The sequence below is a fragment of the Nicotiana tabacum genome, chromosome 3, assembly GCF_000715075.1.
Source record: "Nicotiana tabacum cultivar K326 chromosome 3, ASM71507v2, whole genome shotgun sequence".
Taxonomy (NCBI): domain Eukaryota; kingdom Viridiplantae; phylum Streptophyta; class Magnoliopsida; order Solanales; family Solanaceae; genus Nicotiana; species Nicotiana tabacum.
In genome coordinates this window covers 17,073,493-17,090,582 of record NC_134082.1, presented here as the reverse complement: position 1 = coordinate 17,090,582, position 17,090 = coordinate 17,073,493, and the positions used below count along the sequence as shown (strand labels likewise).

The window sequence follows — 17,090 nt, the reverse complement described above, 5'->3', positions numbered from 1 at the left end:
CCTCCGATTGACCCAGTTATTCTTGATTTTTGCCGTTTCTTTACAATTTGTTTGACCCAAATTGGTCCCCTAGTGTGGAGAACAGTGGCTTGTTTGAGATACTTATCTTCCAAAGCCAATGTCAATTTCACCTTCTCTCACCTCATTCATTTATACCACCCTAACTTAATACGCCATGGGGTTTTACCTTAACTGCAAGGAGCAAAAAAGTTCTGGTAAATCCTGAAGATGACAAAGGTCGTGGATGGTATATCCGTTACGTTGTTGTTCGTATGGTGGACTTGATTGGCAAAACAAATACTCCCTTCCCTGAGAAGTGGAATTTTGTACGTAGGTTTCCTTTTACTTACCGTACCTACTCTTGAGAATTTCAAAAGAAATTTGTTTTTAACCTCGTCTCTTCTTGGTTTTTTATAGCAACCATGGGAGATGTGGAATCTATTCCCAACTTCCGTGGTTGGGTAGACTCAATTTTGAAGATTGCTTCTAGGGAGAAAAGAACTTGGAAATCGATTTCTTCCTTACATGGCTGGAAGGTGAAAACACATGGTATGCCCCTTTTTATATGTTTTTTTACATGTTAAGCATTTTTTCCTCAATTTTGATCATGTATATCCTTCCTTTAATCAGGATTTGGCGTTAGAGGAATGACGGCTGAAGTAGCTATGGCCATTCGCATGTCTGCTAATGCTGCTCTTGATTTGGATAAGGCTCGAGCCTTGCTGCCAAAAAGGAAAGCTATAAAAGAAAGTTCTGAGGAAGAGGAGGGTACCTCCCTAATTACCAGGCCAAGGGTCAGGAGGCGAATAATCATTGATGATGAAATTGAAGACACTCCTGCTCGAACCTCAACCACCGAGCCTGTTTTGATTCATTCTGACGAGGACACAAAACCAAGAGATAGTAATGTGTCAATTCAGCATCTTTTTGATAGTGGTTTCAAGAGTGGCGAGCACGGCCCTGTTTTTGATGAAGCTCCTCTTTCCTTATTCGTTCCTATTTCCTCCATTCCACTGCCAACCGTAAGTATTTCTTTACCAGTTTTGACGACTTCCATTTTTTTGCCAGTTTCTACCGCTCCTATGTCCGTTCCCTTGGCAGTTTCTACTGCACTTGCTTTCGTTCCTGCGTTGGTTTCTACATCTTCTCCTTCCATTCCTTCCATTGCTCATCTTCCCTCTGTTCATCATACATAGACGGGTTCTAGCAGTGGAAGTATGACTATGAGAAGTGTTACTCTTGAAGTTCCTGCCAACCATAGCCTCTTGAGAAAGACTGGTAGAGCCGATGTTTGGCTCGAGCCCCTAATTGGAGATATTGAGAAGAAGAAGATGGAGAGCCATAGCTGCTTGACTCTGATGAATGACATAGTTCATTCTACTTTGAAGGTATTTTTCCTCTTCTTACCAACAAGTTTTTTTTAGTATCTTCAATCCCTCATTTCTATGAGTTGTCTCTGTAGGCTAACCCCATTGGTACGGAACTAATGGGAAGAATTTCCCTTCTGGAAAGAAAAGCTCGTGAGTCTGAAAAAACTATCCACGAGGCCGAAGAAATAGCCAGGGGAGCCCAGCTTGAAGCAGCCAATTTGAAAGAACAGTTTGAGAATGCTCAAGGGACCATAGAGGAGTTGCAAGAAAATAAAAACCTTCTGGAGCAGCAAAACCGTGGTTTGACTTCTGAACTGGCATCTGCCAAGGCTTCTTCAAGCCAATTTAAAAGAGACAAAGAGCTTTTGGAATGCTCTTTGTCAGAACAATTATCAAAGGCTAGTGAAGAAGTTAGGGAGCTTAAGGCACTTTTGGCTAAGAAAGAAGAGTATGCAGGAGAGTTAGTGCAAAGCTTGACTCAAGCTCAAGCTGACTTACAGACCTCCTCTGACGAGATTCATGCTTTGAAGAGTTCTCATGCCTCTCTTGAAGCTTCCCTTGATTCCCATTTAGCTGAGCACCAAATCTTGAAAAACGATCTTGCTATGTGGGAAAAGGAATATGGACTTCTGGAGGAGAACTTCAACATAGAGGTGAGTTGGGCTTTCCTAAAATCTCGTCGTGATGCTTTGATGGAAGCTGCTCAGGAAGGCTTTGACTTGCAGTCTGAACTGGCCAAAGTCGTAGATACTATTGAGAAAAGTCAACAATCTACTGATACTCCTTCTCCTGTACTTGAAGCTCCTGGAACGGAAGAGCTTTTAAATGAAGAAGTGGCTACTGCAGCAATTGGGGTTGCAATTCCTGCTCCCGAGGGTGAAACTTCTGATGTTCCAAACCCTTCAGTGACTAGCTGAAAATGAAATTGTTGTTTTTGTTTTTATTACTTGGTGGTGTTATCCCTTGGCAACTTTAAGGGATCTTTTGATGAAGTCCCCAGTTATCATAATGGGGCATTTGTAGAAAACAAATATTTTGCTGACTAAGTTCATACTTGGTCTTTTATATTAAGAAGTTTTTGTTGGTACTTCTGTATATTTTATTCTTGCCCATTTTTCTAGGACTTATAGAATAGCTTAGCATTTTTATCCTTTTAAAATGCTTTATGATTCTTCTCATGGATTATCAACATGAGGCTTATAAAAGAGGGCCCTTTTATTTTATCGACACTTAATGAAGAAGACGTCTCAACTTCATAATGGTGTTTATAATACGATGAAAGAAATAGGAATACACATGTTTTGTATGAAACAACTTTGGCAAGTTTCTATTCATGAACTTTAACAAGTGTTTGACTATTACATGTATTACAATACATCTACAACTTTCTCGTAACTGTTTTTTTTTTGTAACAGATTTGTACATAACATAGAATAAACAAGGTTTTTCTTCATAACCTGTTTCAGTACATAGTCATGACCCTATCTTTATATATTAAGAAGGGTTTGAGAGGTGACTTTGTTTATGAGTTTTGAGAGATGACTCTGTTATTCTCATGAATGCTGAAGACTTCGTAACTTTTACTCAACACTTGTATCTTTGTGGCCAACTTTTGTTCGATATTCGTATCTGCACTTCTACACGTATCTGTGTACAATATGTAGTCCCCCAAGTGTTTGAGCGGTGAAGTATGAAGCCTCGAGCACTTGTTTATTTCTTTTACTTTGGCCCTTTTCCTGAAACAGAAAGATATACGGGACTCGAAGGTGCGATTATAGATGAAGACTGCCTAACTCGTGTGTATTTCCATCAGATTAATTGTAACCCTGGGCTGGGAATTTAAGAATACTCCATTTTGCCTTGCAGGTTGTGACTCATCATTTGGCACGAGTTAGGGTGTTTTGCCTAGCATCTAAAATCGTTAGTAAAATATTAATAATCCAAAAGAGAAATTTTAACATGGTGATACCTGACCGTAGGTACTTTCTCAAAAGTAATATCTTTTTAAGTGGATGGCATTCCAATGTGAGGGTAAAATTTTGTCGTCCATTGTCTCCAACTGGTATGCTCCTTTTCCCGCAATGTCACGGACTTTGTACGGTCCTTCCCATGTTGGACTTAGCTTTCCTGAGTTAGCAGCCTTTGCAGATTGGAACACCTTTTTAAGCACGAAGTCCCCAATTTTGAAAAATCTGAGGCGTGCTTTCCTATTGTAATATCGTTCAATTACTTGCTTTTGTGCTGCCATCCTTATCAATGCAGCTTCTCTTCTTCCTTCAAGTAAATCAAGGTTGACCCGCATCTCTTCATCATTAGATTCCTCCGTTGCCTGATCGTACCGTGTGCTTGGCTCACCTATTTCAACTGGAATTAAGGCTTCCGCACCATAAACCATTGAAAATGGTGTTTCTCCAGTGCCTGTTTTGGTCGTTGTACGATAAGCCCATAATACTCCAGGTAACACCTCAGGCCAATTACCTTTTGAATCCTGTAACCTCTTCTTCAAGTTGTTGATAATGACTTTGTTAGTAGAGTCCGCTTGTCTATTACCTACTGGATGGTATGGCGTAGACGTTATCCTTTTGATCTGCCAACTTCGAAGAAATTCTGTGATTTGAGCTCCAATGAATTGTGGTCCATTGTCACATACGATCTCCTTTGGTGCTCCAAAGCGACATATTATATTTCGCCATATGAAGTCTTTAACTTCCTTCTCTCGTACCTGTTTAAATGCCCCTGCTTCTACCCATTTAGTGAAATAATCTGTAAGTATAAGTAGAAACTTTACCTGACCTTTTGCTTGTGGAAGTGGACCTACGATATCCATCCCCCATTTCATAAAGGGCCACAGGGCTATAACAGGATGTAGTAACTCAACTGGTCTGTGCATATTGTTGTCGTACCTTTGACATTTATCACATTTGGACACGAAACTGGTTGCTTCTTCTTCCATCTTAGGCCAATAATATCCTGTGTGAATTAATGTTCTTACCAGTGACCGTCCCCCTACGTGATTCCCACAATGTCCTTCGTGCACTTCTCTCATCACATATTCTGTTTGAGAGGGTCCGAGACACCTGGCTAGTGGTCCACCGAACATCTTTCGATAAAGATTTCCTTGATATAAACAATATCGAGCAGCTTTTTTGCGAAGCGCGTGAGCTTTTCCTTTGTCATTAGGTACGGTACCGTGCTGTAAAAAGGCAACAATTTCGTTTCTCCAATCCCATGTTAAATGATTAAAATTTACCTCGTTTTTATCAGATTCGAGAACGGAATGAAATAAATGTATGACTGAAGCATTTGTATCGTTTGCTACGTCTGCTGCAGATGCGAGATTTGCTAAAGCATCTGCCTCTACATTCTCATCTCTTGGGATCTGCACTACTTTCCAAGTTTGGAATTGCTTTATTAACTCCCGTACCTTTGCGAGGTATTCTTGCATTCGCATCTCTCTGGCTTTATAAGTCCCCAGCATTTGATTGACCACGAGTTGAGAATCACTCTTGATTATAATCTGTGTTATGCCGAGTTCTCGTGCCAATTCTAAACCTGCAATTACAGCCTCATACTCTGCTTCATTGTTAGTTATAGAATGACACTTTATAGCCTGTCTAATAGTCTCACCCGCAGGTGGTACGAGGACTATCCCTAGGCCTGCCCCTTTTACATTAGATGAACCATCAGTGAATAAAATCCAAGTCCCCGGGTTTGCACCATTAAAAACTAGTAATTCTTTTTCTGCTTCTAAATGCACCCCCTAGCTAAAATCAGCCACGAAATCAGCTAGTACTTGAGATTTTATAGCGGTCCTGGGTTGATAAACAACTTCATATTCACTTAGTTCTATAGCCCATTTTGTTAATCTTCCTGAAAGTTCATGTTTATGCAAAATATTTCGAAGCGGAAAAGCAGTAACTACATTAATGTGATGACATTGAAAATAAGGTCTTAATTTTCTAGATGCCATGATCAAAGCTAATGCTAATTTTTCTAGCTGTGGGTATCGTGTCTCAGCTTCCAATAAGGACTTACTTACATAATAAATAGGAGATTGTTTACCTTGGTCCTCGCGGACTAAAACAACACTCACCGCGACTTCAGATACGGTCAGATAGATGAGAAGTTTTTCCCCCACCTTTGGTTTTGCCAACAACGGTGGTTTTGACAAATAAGCTTTCAAATTTCGAAGGGCTTGTTGACAATCTTCATTCCATTCAAAATGATCTTGCTTTTTGAGTGCAGAGAAAAACTTAAAACACCTTTCTGAGGATTTGGAAATAAATCTCCCCAAAGCTGCAATTCTTCCCGTTAATCTTTGTACTTCCTTTTTATTAGTAAGGATATCAGAGATTTCTTCTATTGCTTTGATCTGAGAAGGATTCACTTCAATACCACGGTTAGAAACAAGAAAACCCAAAAACTTACCTGATGCAACTCCAAATGCACATTTTTCTGGGTTGAGTTTCATATTAAATTTTCGCAAAATTTCAAATGTAACAGATAGATGAGAAATATGATCATGAGATCGCTGGGTTTTGACGAGCATATCGTCTATATATACCTCCATTGTTTTCCCTAAATGTTCTTGGAACATTTTGGTGACCAACCTTTGATAGGTTGCCCCAGCATTTTTGAGACCAAAGGGCATTACTTTATAACAGTAAGTCCCCCTGTCTGTGATGAAAGAAGTTTTTTCTTCATCACCAGGATCCATTTTAATTTGATTATATCCCGAGTATGCATCTAAAAAACTTAAAAGTTCATGACCTGCGGTTGCATCAATTAGTTGGTCTATATGCGGCAAGAGAAAGGAATCTTTTGGACAGGCTTTGTTTAAATCGGTATAATCCACACAAACGCGCCACTTACCATTTTTCTTGGGTACGACCACCGTGTTAGCTAACCAATTAGGATACTTTACCTCACGGATCGATCCGATTTTTAATAATTTTTGGACCTCATCCTGAATCACCTGGTTCTTGAAAGCACCTTGCTTTCTTTTCTTTTGCTTTATTGGTGTGAAAGAAGGGTCCTCATTGAGTTTGTGAGTCATCACATCCGGTGGTATCCCTGTCATATCAGCGTAGGACCAAGCAAAGCAGTCTAAGTTAGCTTTTAAAAATTCGATTATCATACCTCGCATGTTTAAGCTTAAATTGGCCCCGACATAAACCTTCCGTTCAGGCCATTGCTCAAATAATATCACTGCCTCGAGCTCTTCAATTGTCATTTTGATACTTTCATTTTCTTTAGGTTCCTGAATTGTGTCAAGCCTTGAGTCCAAATCTATCTTTTCTTGTTCAGCTGGAGTTTAATCTTTTTTACCTTCAACTGTTTCCTGTAATTGCTATTTTTCTTTATTTACGGTGCTCGTACTTGTTACAGCGTTGACACTTCTAGCCATCTGTTGATCCCCACGAATTTGGCAAATTCCCCATGGTGATGGGAATTTAATAACTTGATGTAAAGTTGATGGGACAGCATCCATATCGTGTATCCATGGTCTCCCCATGATCATATTGTAGGCCATTTCCATATCAACTACCTGAAATTTAGTTTCTTTAACAACACCCGTAGAAAAAGTTGTTAGAATTACCTCTCCTTTTGTTACTACACTTGAATTGTCGAAGCCTGACAAGGTGTGCGCTTTGGGTATCATTTTGTCTTCAGCTTGCATTTCATGTAATACCCTTAGTAATATAATATTTACAGAACTCCCTGGATCAATCAAAACTCGTTTTACGTTAGTATCATGTACAAGTAAAGATATTACCAGTGCGTCATTATGTGGAGTTGTCACTCCTTCGGTATCTGCGTCATCGAACGAAATACTTTCATTTTCTAGGACCTGCTGCACCCATTTCCTGTGTGTAATTGTTACCTTAGAAACCTTGTTGGAGGCTGTGTAGGTTATGCCGTGAATATCTTCTCCCCCGCTTATGACATTCGCTGTCCTCTTGGGTGAAGGAGGTTGTGGTGGCTCTTGCCTGTTTTTCATATAAGCTTGTTTTCCTTTCTCGCTAAATAACTCAGTGAGGTACCCTTGCTTCAATAGATGATCCACTTCACTCTGCAAGAATCTACATTCTGAAGTTTTTTGCCCGTGATCATTGTGGAATTCGCACCAATGATCTGGATTGCGTCTCTTTGGATTTGACCGCATCTCTTTTGGCCACCGTACCTTATCCCCCATGCTTCTTAAAACAGCTACGAGCTCGGAGGTAGAGACATTAAAATTATATCCGTCGAATCGTGCCTTTAAACTTCTGTCATCATCTCGTGATTCTTGTATGTTCCGATCATTCCTGAACTTTGAAGAAGAACCAGAGTCCCTGTTCCTCGATTTTTTATCATATTGCTGGCTATCTTGTTTCGACCGTGGGTCTTTTCCTGCAGGTCCCATATATGGATTGTACCTGTTTTTACCTGATCTTTTTTCGGTTTCTGATCTTCGGGGACCACCCCTTTCTTCATGATGAAACTTAGGTACGGTATCTTCTTCAATTCGCAGCTTCGTACTATACCTGTTGTAAACATCATTCCACGTGGTTGCGGGAAATTCTCGAAGGCTTTCTTTGAGTCGTCTCGTGGCTTCAGAACTTTTGTCATTTAAATTACTTGCAAAGGCTATTGCAACCCAATTGTCAGGCACACGAGGTAGAGTCATTCTTTCCCACTGGAATCTATCAACAAAATTTCTAAGCAACTACGAATCCCCTTGTTTGATTTTGAAAATATCTTCCATTCTTTTCTCAACCTTTTGTGCTCCCGAATGTGCTTTAATAAAAGAATCTGCAAGCTCAGCAAAAGAATTAATAGAATTTTCAGATAAAAGAGAATATCAGGTTAATGCACCCTTGGTGAGTGTTTCTCCAAATTTCTTGACCAATACTGATTCAATTTCTTGTTTGGTCAAGTCGTTGCCTTTCACGCCTGTTGTAAATGCAGTCACGTGGTCACGTGGGTCTGTAGTACCATCATATTTTGGGATGTCAGGCATTTTGAACTTTTTCGGAATCGGAAGGGGAGCAGTAATTGGCTTCCATGGTTGTTGTGAGTATTTGTCCATGTCTACTCCTTTTATTACAGGCGGAACTCCAGGGATTTGCTCAATACGCTCATTTTATTCCTTAATCTGTTTCTGCAAGGTTAGTACTAAATTTTGCAAATATGAATTATTTGTATTACCTGGTCCCCCTTCCTGTGGTTCACTGAGGGTTGCTCCGTTTCCAGAATTATCAAGACCAGAACGGGGATTCTCCAATGTATTATTGTTAGAAGTTGGTGTGGGTGGTGCAGCAGGCAATCGACTAACAAGTGTCTGAAGAGCTTTGCCGACTGTGCATCAATTAGCTTTTGTAAAGCTTCAGTTGTAACTCCTTCAAAGTGTTCAGATTGTTCTTGTTGATCAGCACGGGATTCAGTAACAGGAGTGCCTTCACCAGATTGACGTGGTGAATCTGGAGGGGAAGGAACCACATCATCTTAATTTTGATGGATTTGATTTTCATGGTTTCCCAATGTGTTATTACTGTTATTGTCGGTGTTGTTGTTTGACATGGTGACGACAATGGACAAGATATAGCTTAAAAGAAAAGATTATCAGATTCCTGGTAACGGAACCAATTTGTTTAACCAAAAATCTGAGTCTTTGGTCAAAGCTAAAAAGAAATTCGGGTTACTGATAATCAGGAGACGAAAATAAAATACTTTTGAGAATGATGGTAAAGCAGCAAATAGTTTTGTATTTCAATAAGTTCCCAATAGTATTCCGTCTCTTTACAAATGATGATACTTCTTCCTTTTATAGGTAATTCTAGGTAAAGGAATGAAGCCTCAGCTTTAATGATATAATTATGAGTAATAAATGATATTAAATAAACCGTTATACAATCATTCCTATTAAATATCAATTTTCTAACGTATCAGGTATTTAATAATGAATTTGGACTCCTTTCTGTCATCAGATCTTTGTCTTTAATGCCTTCTAATCCGCTGGCTTTAAATGACTTGAATTGGTATGAGACTCGTATCTGCACTTCGTCTCGTGCCTATTTAAATTCCTCTTCCCGTGGTTGTCTCCATCCGTGTCTCTTAGTCAATTATTGCGCTTTGACCATTTAACCAAACCACGTGTCATGTCACGTCATCTTTAATATAAACTCAGTTTTTTCCCAATACACTTATCCCTCCAGTCTTTATATCTTCTATACCACTTCTTCTTCTTTTTTCGTTTTTTTTTGGGTGAAAGAAATTCTATACCACTTGTAGCAACGATGGATTATCAATATAGAATTTCTATGTCTCAAGTTCTTCCAAAGCACATAAAAATAACTCCCCCAATTGTATAGTATGTGTCGTAGTTTATCTGGACGTGAAGTTTACGAACTCAAAGAACACTTTTGAATCTTGTGTCTTTAAACTAATGGGATGTAACATACGAAAAGTACCTTTTGAATCTTGTATCTTTAAACTAAAGAGATGTAGCATACCAAAAATACCTTTCGAATCTTGTGGACTTGGACATTGCCAAGTGTTAGAAAAATAATAATTGAAAACGAAATTGAAGAAGGCTTGAGGAGTGAGAATGACTTTTCTTAAAGAAGATATTATCTGTAAACAAATTGGGGAAATACAAACAATCTTCTTTAGGATACAACAAGCCAAGAATATACTTGCAAATTTTTCTATATCCACTTTGTTGGATGTACTTCTTTCACAAACAGACGCATTTGTTTATTCAAATATATTTAAAATTTAAAATTCAAATAAAACAGATTTTAATTGTAGAAAGAAATAAAAATATAAATTATTTATTTTAGGTCCGACCCAGCCCACGCCCAAGCCCCAAGTCCAAGTCTTTGATATATATATATATATATATATATATATATATATATATATATATATATATATATATATATATATATATATATATATATATATATAAACTATATTAAAAGTGGGAAGCCCTTAAGTCAAAAGTTAAATTACTTTTTAACCCTTTTTAAAATTTAATTATCTTACTTTTAAAAAAAATATAATATTTAAATAAGAAGAAGGACAAAATTATTCTGAAGAGTTGTGAATGTTAAACGTTTAACGTTAATAATGAAAAGTGTCGTTTAACTGTGTCCTTTCTTGCACTCATTTACGATGAACAAAACTGAAGCGCACCCCTCCTATATATAAAAATCTATCTAACATTTCACTTGTCACAAGACTTGTCTATAAACCCTTTTTGTTATTAAACTTTAATTTTTTCGCGTAAATGTTCGACACGAAATTTCTACCACTTCTTTTTGTGCTCTCACTATTGACAGCATTGACGCTAGGAAATTACCTGATGAATCTTGCCGCTGTTTGTGGCTGAAAATGATACAAAAAGTATGAATTCTTTGTTTTTTATATCCATAATTTAATTTTGTATTGTTTTGAATTATTGACTATTTTTCGTGTGTATTAAATCAAAGTAAATTACATTACTTGGTATCTGTTGAAGTACGACTTTGTATTTTTTCTTCGCATATGCTGGTTTAATTTAGTATCCATAGATTACGACCATAATAATATGTTTCTGGTTCAATTTCTTTCCTTGGTCAATTTTGGAGATTAAGAAAAAGAGATAAGTATTATCTCCTTATGTTTTTTCCAATTATTTGTTTACGTGAAGGAAAAAAATTATCACATTAAAAATGGGAACCCCACAATTTAAAAGTTAAATTATTAAAATCGTTGATATTCACATAAATAATTTACTTACAAAAAAACCTTAAAAGTCCAAAATGATGAGTTGTACCGTTGGCATAATTTAGCGTCAAATGGATGGCCATTGGCAAATATGTCAGACGCGCGCTGTAACTTTGTCAAGGATGTCATGATATTATAAAAGTCACACATACCATTTCTCCGAAGGCGCCGAATTAGAAACGATTAGTTTTGGAAGAGGCATTTATGTTCCTATATCATTTTCTAGGCAAGGACAACTTTAATTTCATCCATGAAAAATACAAAAATGGCTTTCAATTGCGCATAATTTTTCTTTAAGCAACTGAAGTACAAATATGGAGTCTTTAGAATACTTAAAACTCCTCCAAGGTTATACATAGGGACGTTGCGGTAATGTCTCTAACATGGTTTTCCTTTTCTTCTTTTCTTTCATTTTTCTTTTAATTTCTTCTCTTAGAATTATAGAAAGTAGAAAGCACATCAAAGAAGGATGGGAAGTTCGTGTGGCTAAAGAGACATCATCAAAGTGTTGAATCAAAGAACATGCATAACAGATAAGGAAACGAAGAACTTTATTGTGTTAGAAGGAGGAACCATATAAAATAATGCAAGAAAATGCTTGAAACAATTCTGAATTGGCAATTGTCTTTATTATTGCAAATAGTTTCATAGCTCTCTAACAAATTTGTCTTCATCTTATTTTCGAAATCATAAGAAAGGTAATATGTCATGCAAACTCTGTTAGCTTAAACTTCTTTATTTGTAGCTTTCTTCAATGTCCACAAGTTCGTTCTCTGTGTGTGTCTAATATTTAACATGTATATACAGCCTTTAGAACTTTCCTCCACAATTTGCCAAGAACAAATGCGCTGAAAATGTTAATCCTATTTTAGTGTTGCTGCAATTGTACCTTTAATTTGTGCACTAACTTCACTGCTCAGATCTCTAAGATTTTTTTATACTTGCATTGCATACCCATATGACAAGCCCTCAATAAAAAATTTCTGACTGGTGTTTTCTCTGAAGAGAGTTACAATAGTGATCTCTTCATCTTTCATTATATTCTTCATAATTTTTGGTAATATTTTTCGTTGCTAATTTGTTTCTCCTAAAAATAAATTTACATAAATCAGTACTAATTAAATTAGTTTGGTGAAACATGACCTCTTAGTAAATTTGTCATCAAGTAGTTGCTGAAAATTTAAGATTAATAAAAATCTGCTATTGCAAAATCAAAACATTTTTCATTCAGTATGAATAATGAATTTAAATGGTGGACTGAAGCTAATTAACGATTAACATGATAAATTGTTAACAATTGATTAAACTTTAATTGTTTATCTTCGTAGATTCAAACGATATTCAATTACCCTCAACGAACAAGTCAGCATATAATTCGCAAAAATTTATGCTTTATTCGTTCGTGTATAATTATTTATTCAAACTTTTATTTTATATATATTGATACTATTTTATGAAAATCATATACCATATGACTCGATATACATGTGCAATTATTTTAAGTAATATATTTTGTAATAATGGATGCCTTGAGTTGGAAATCCATGGGAAATATGGCTCTTCTTTCATTTGAGATATGTCCATTAGCCTTGGAGGTTCAGTCGTTGGCTAATCAGCGTTTCATGGGGCATGTTTTAGTATTGAATAGAGTGTTTGCTTGTGTTGGTTGCATAGTTGTCATTGCTTGAGCAGATCAATGCCTACCAATATGATAATCCACATTTACTTGCACTTATGGAGAAGGATCGGAAGGATCAGGCTTCTACCGTGGTTATTGGTCAAGTAAATGTATGTTATATGTTCATTACAAAAGTCATGGTCATGACTGAGCTAGCAAAATGAATGAAAGGGATATACACCATAAACATCATCTATAAGGAAATAGTAGGTGAGATACGCCTCATTACGTTTATGTACCTCATACGAGCAAAACAAGTAAAAAAAATCACATGCATATATCTAATTAAACTCTGATTGTTCATCTTTGTAGGTTTGAACAATATATTCAATCATCTTGACCTCGACAAACAAGCCACCAATACGTTGATCCATATTGATCATTTAGAGAAACTTACATCTTATTCTTTCATGTATAATTATTTACTCAAAGTTTTATTTTAAGAATATTAATATTATTTTATAAATGTACTACATGATTCAGTTTCCACGTGCAATGCACGTGCAGAAGAACTATATATATATATATATATATATATATATATATATATATATATATATATATATGTGTGTGTGTGTGTGTGTGTGTGTGTGTGTGTGTGTGTGTGTGTGTGTGTGTGTGTGTGTGTGTGTGTGTGTGTGTGTGTGTGTGAAAGGCACCAAAATTAAACACATAAAAGGACAAGGACTTAAAAGGCACCAAAGCCGGCCTTTTACCACCGCATGCTTTCCAACAATGTATAACAAACTTTTCTTACCAAGTGTCAATAATAAGGATAAAACAGTGATTGTGTTATAAAACAATAAAAGAAGAGTAGTGCAGGGAAAAGTAGAGGGAGAGAATTCTTATTGATTTTGGGATGAATTACAATGGAATAGAACCCTCTATTTATAGGGAGATGGTGACTTAGTCACCAAGTAATAAACCCTGAGATCTCTCTAAAATATAGACATTCACCTTAAATAGAATTCTATTTATAACAATCCCCCTTGAATGTCTATTCAACAAATAATGTGCCTCGTTAAAACCTTAACTAAAATAAAACCCAATGGGAAAAAATTCTAGAAAAGGAAAAAGAGTACATATATCTAATAATACGCCTTTTGGTTGCCTCGTTAAAAACCTTGCAAGAAAAACCCAGTGGGAAAAACCTTGTAAGGGAAAAAAAGTACAATTCGCATCAACTTCCCCTAATGAGAGCATCAATTCATATCCTCGAGCCTTCGCATCTCAATCTTGTACACTACCTTCTTGAAGGTTGATGTCGGTAGAGATTTGGTACATAAATCAACCATATTAATATCTCTATGGTCAAAATTATATCCAAGATCTGTTTCTTGCATTACCGTTGCCTTTAATAATCACAATGTCAAAATATTTTGGCGTACAATAAGTACATGACCACTGACCATTTATGTCATAATAATGATATTATTTTCTTATATCATCTCAAACCTCCTTCTAGAGGTGAGTGTGGTATATTCACTACAACTAGCACATTCATATTCTTCCAAAAATGAATATGTATTCATAAATCAGATGGTGTCACGTTCACATCATGAATGGACCATAATCATCTATATGTGCTTTATAAAATCTTATGTCAAATCGATGATAAATATTACTTTCACAAAGTGAAGGATTATTTTGAGAATCCTTATTGTTCTCATTACCATAATAATGATGATTATAATTTCGTCTATTGTCACGTTTATATCCATTGATACATTCATAGTAATAATTTTGTCTTATTTCAGACTTATCACATATTGCTATCACATTCTCTTAAGGGAATGAGAATGGAGCAAATTCAATGGGACGGGTTTTCAATTCTTTGCCCACAATCATTCATGAATTTGATCATGGCAATGCATAGAAATTTTATCACTTTGGGTGGTTATAATTTCTTTCAAACTCCATTAGAGTTACAATCAAAATTTATCGTCTTTGCTTGTATTTAAAATCAAATTATAGAATGTCAAGAATATGAAAGAGAAAAGTAAAATAATTACCTTAAATCCAGAATTTAATCATGAAGGAAGTTCATGAAACAATTGACAATCATTATGCTCAATCCCAAAGCTTCTACTCAATTGGATAATCTCGTCCTGATAACGTGTTATAAAACAATAAAAGAAGAAGAAGAGTGTAGGGAAAAGTAGAGGGAGAGAATTCTTATTGATTTTGGGATGAATTACAATGGAATAAAACCCTCTATTTATAGGGAGAGGGTGACTTAGCCACCAAGTAATAAACCCTGAGATCTCTGTAAAATATAGACATTCACCTTAAATAGAATTCTATTTATAACAGATTGAGGTATTTTTTGAAACATAGTAAAAAGAAAAGTAAGGTACATAAATTGGAATTGAGCGAGTATAACTCTCCAAACTCTAACTAAGCTTATAAAGACTTACATATAGAACAGTCCAAGAACATTTGATTAACCTAATTAATTCAGCTATAAATCAAGCAACAACAAGAAGTATTATAGTAAGTTAGGTAAATATCATCTGCTACTTAATATTCAATGAGTATGGTGGAACTCCAACAGTGAATGTCACAATTGTCCCTTTTATGAAATTTCCTTTGCCAAGTCCTTGAGGCTGCTGGAAGATGTGACAGGGAAGAGCTCTAGGGTTTTGAGGGGTGTATTGCTACTAATACAAGGAAGAGAAGTTGGATTTGGAACTATGTCCATCATCAATATGAAATGTGGACCTTGTGCTCTCATCATGCAAGTTTCCATATCACATTTTGTTGGAATAGGAGGATTCATATTCCTGAGAGAATTCATCAGTCTGGTGGATGCATCTTCAACTTCTGCCTATATTATATGACATTACAGGAGAAGTACGTCAACTAGGATTTAACTAATAAACAAGAAGAATGCAAAAAAAGATTTACTATATTAATTAGTGCATTTTAACATGTTGTGACAGGTAATCTGCCTTAATTTCATAGTTACTAGCCCACTTTTGATGATTAGTCATGTTACTGTAGTTAACTTTTGGTGATCAAATATTGTAAAGGATCTTACACGATCAGTTCATAGAAGTTAAACTCCAGTAAAATATACTAGGCTAGCATAATTGCTGTTTCTGTATATTTTTTACTCCCTCACGCCCACTGTCTTCTAATTCAGCAAGTAATCCTACAATATATACTACTACTATAAGTTACATATATGTATTTAGTTTTTTGATAGATTCATACTACCAAATGTAGCTTATGAGATGATGAGCAGAAATGACTGATTTATTTTTTAAAACCTAAATATACATAATAAAATTCATTTTTAGCTTTAGTAGCTGCCATGGCACATAAGAAACTTACATAATGAGTAACTAAAATACAAGAATTTTTTTTTAAAATCAAATGCCACCATTTTTAGCTTGTATTGCTGGCTAATGCATGTCATTTATATGGTCACAGTATAAAAAATTCCATTTAACGTAACTTATTGTAGCATATTACCTGCCTTAATTTCTACATTACTAATCCTACTTATAATTGATTGTTACTTGTAATTATCTGCTAGGTAATCAGTGTATTACAGTTAAACTCGTAACTTGCTGATAGCATAAGAGGGAGAAAAAGAAAGTTGTAGGGCGCTTACCATTAATCTAGCCGATGAAGTAAAAAGAGGTAAATTGTTGCTGCAATCGAGGTCGTTATTCATAGACATTTGCTGCTGTTGGTTCATTTGCATAAGAAGCTTTTTCTTAAGCTTCTTTTTTTCTCTAGCTTTGTGGTTTTGAAACCAATAGAAAAAAAATTTGGTCTCAATCTTGCCAAACAAAGACAAGTGATCTGTTACTCTTTGTAATTGAGCAGCATTTGGATTTGTCAATCCTTTCCTATACATTTCTTGTAATGTCATGAGCTGCTCTGGGGTTGGACTCCATCTTGTATGACCACTCATCTTTTTTTAGTTCGTTTTTTTTTCGTATTTCAAAAGATCGATTATTTTACATTTCCTTTTTGTGAGAATGGTATATATAGAGGAAGACCAAATAAACGAATTAAAGATGCAGCTGCCATTGGAAGAACAAATGCATCTGTGGAAGAGAGCAGGAGATGGACCAGTTTGAGCTGCTTCTTATGCGATATTGTCAAAAAACGTGATTACATTAAAAACAAGATATTTATTTAGTAAAATTGTTACATGCATGCATGGAGAAATTCAAGTAGGGGCCGTTTTGTTCGGAATAAGGATGCCCTGAGATTATAATCCTATAATTATTGTAATTTTGAGATTATTGGTCCAGATCCTATATGAAATAGAT

The 17,090-nt window shown here is 35.9% G+C and overlaps 1 protein-coding gene across 1 annotated transcript; it reads right to left on the bottom strand.

The window, feature by feature from the left end:
• Positions 1-15,376: 15,376 nt before the first annotated feature.
• On the bottom strand, positions 15,377-16,726 carry LOC107773581 (uncharacterized). The gene is made up of 2 exons (XM_016592981.1): positions 16,421-16,726; positions 15,377-15,628 (listed from the first exon to the last, which is right to left on the bottom strand). Exons 1-2 carry the CDS (start codon positions 16,724-16,726, stop codon positions 15,377-15,379), a joined length of 558 nt encoding a protein of 185 aa, XP_016448467.1.
• Between the last annotated feature and the right edge of the window lie 364 nt (positions 16,727-17,090).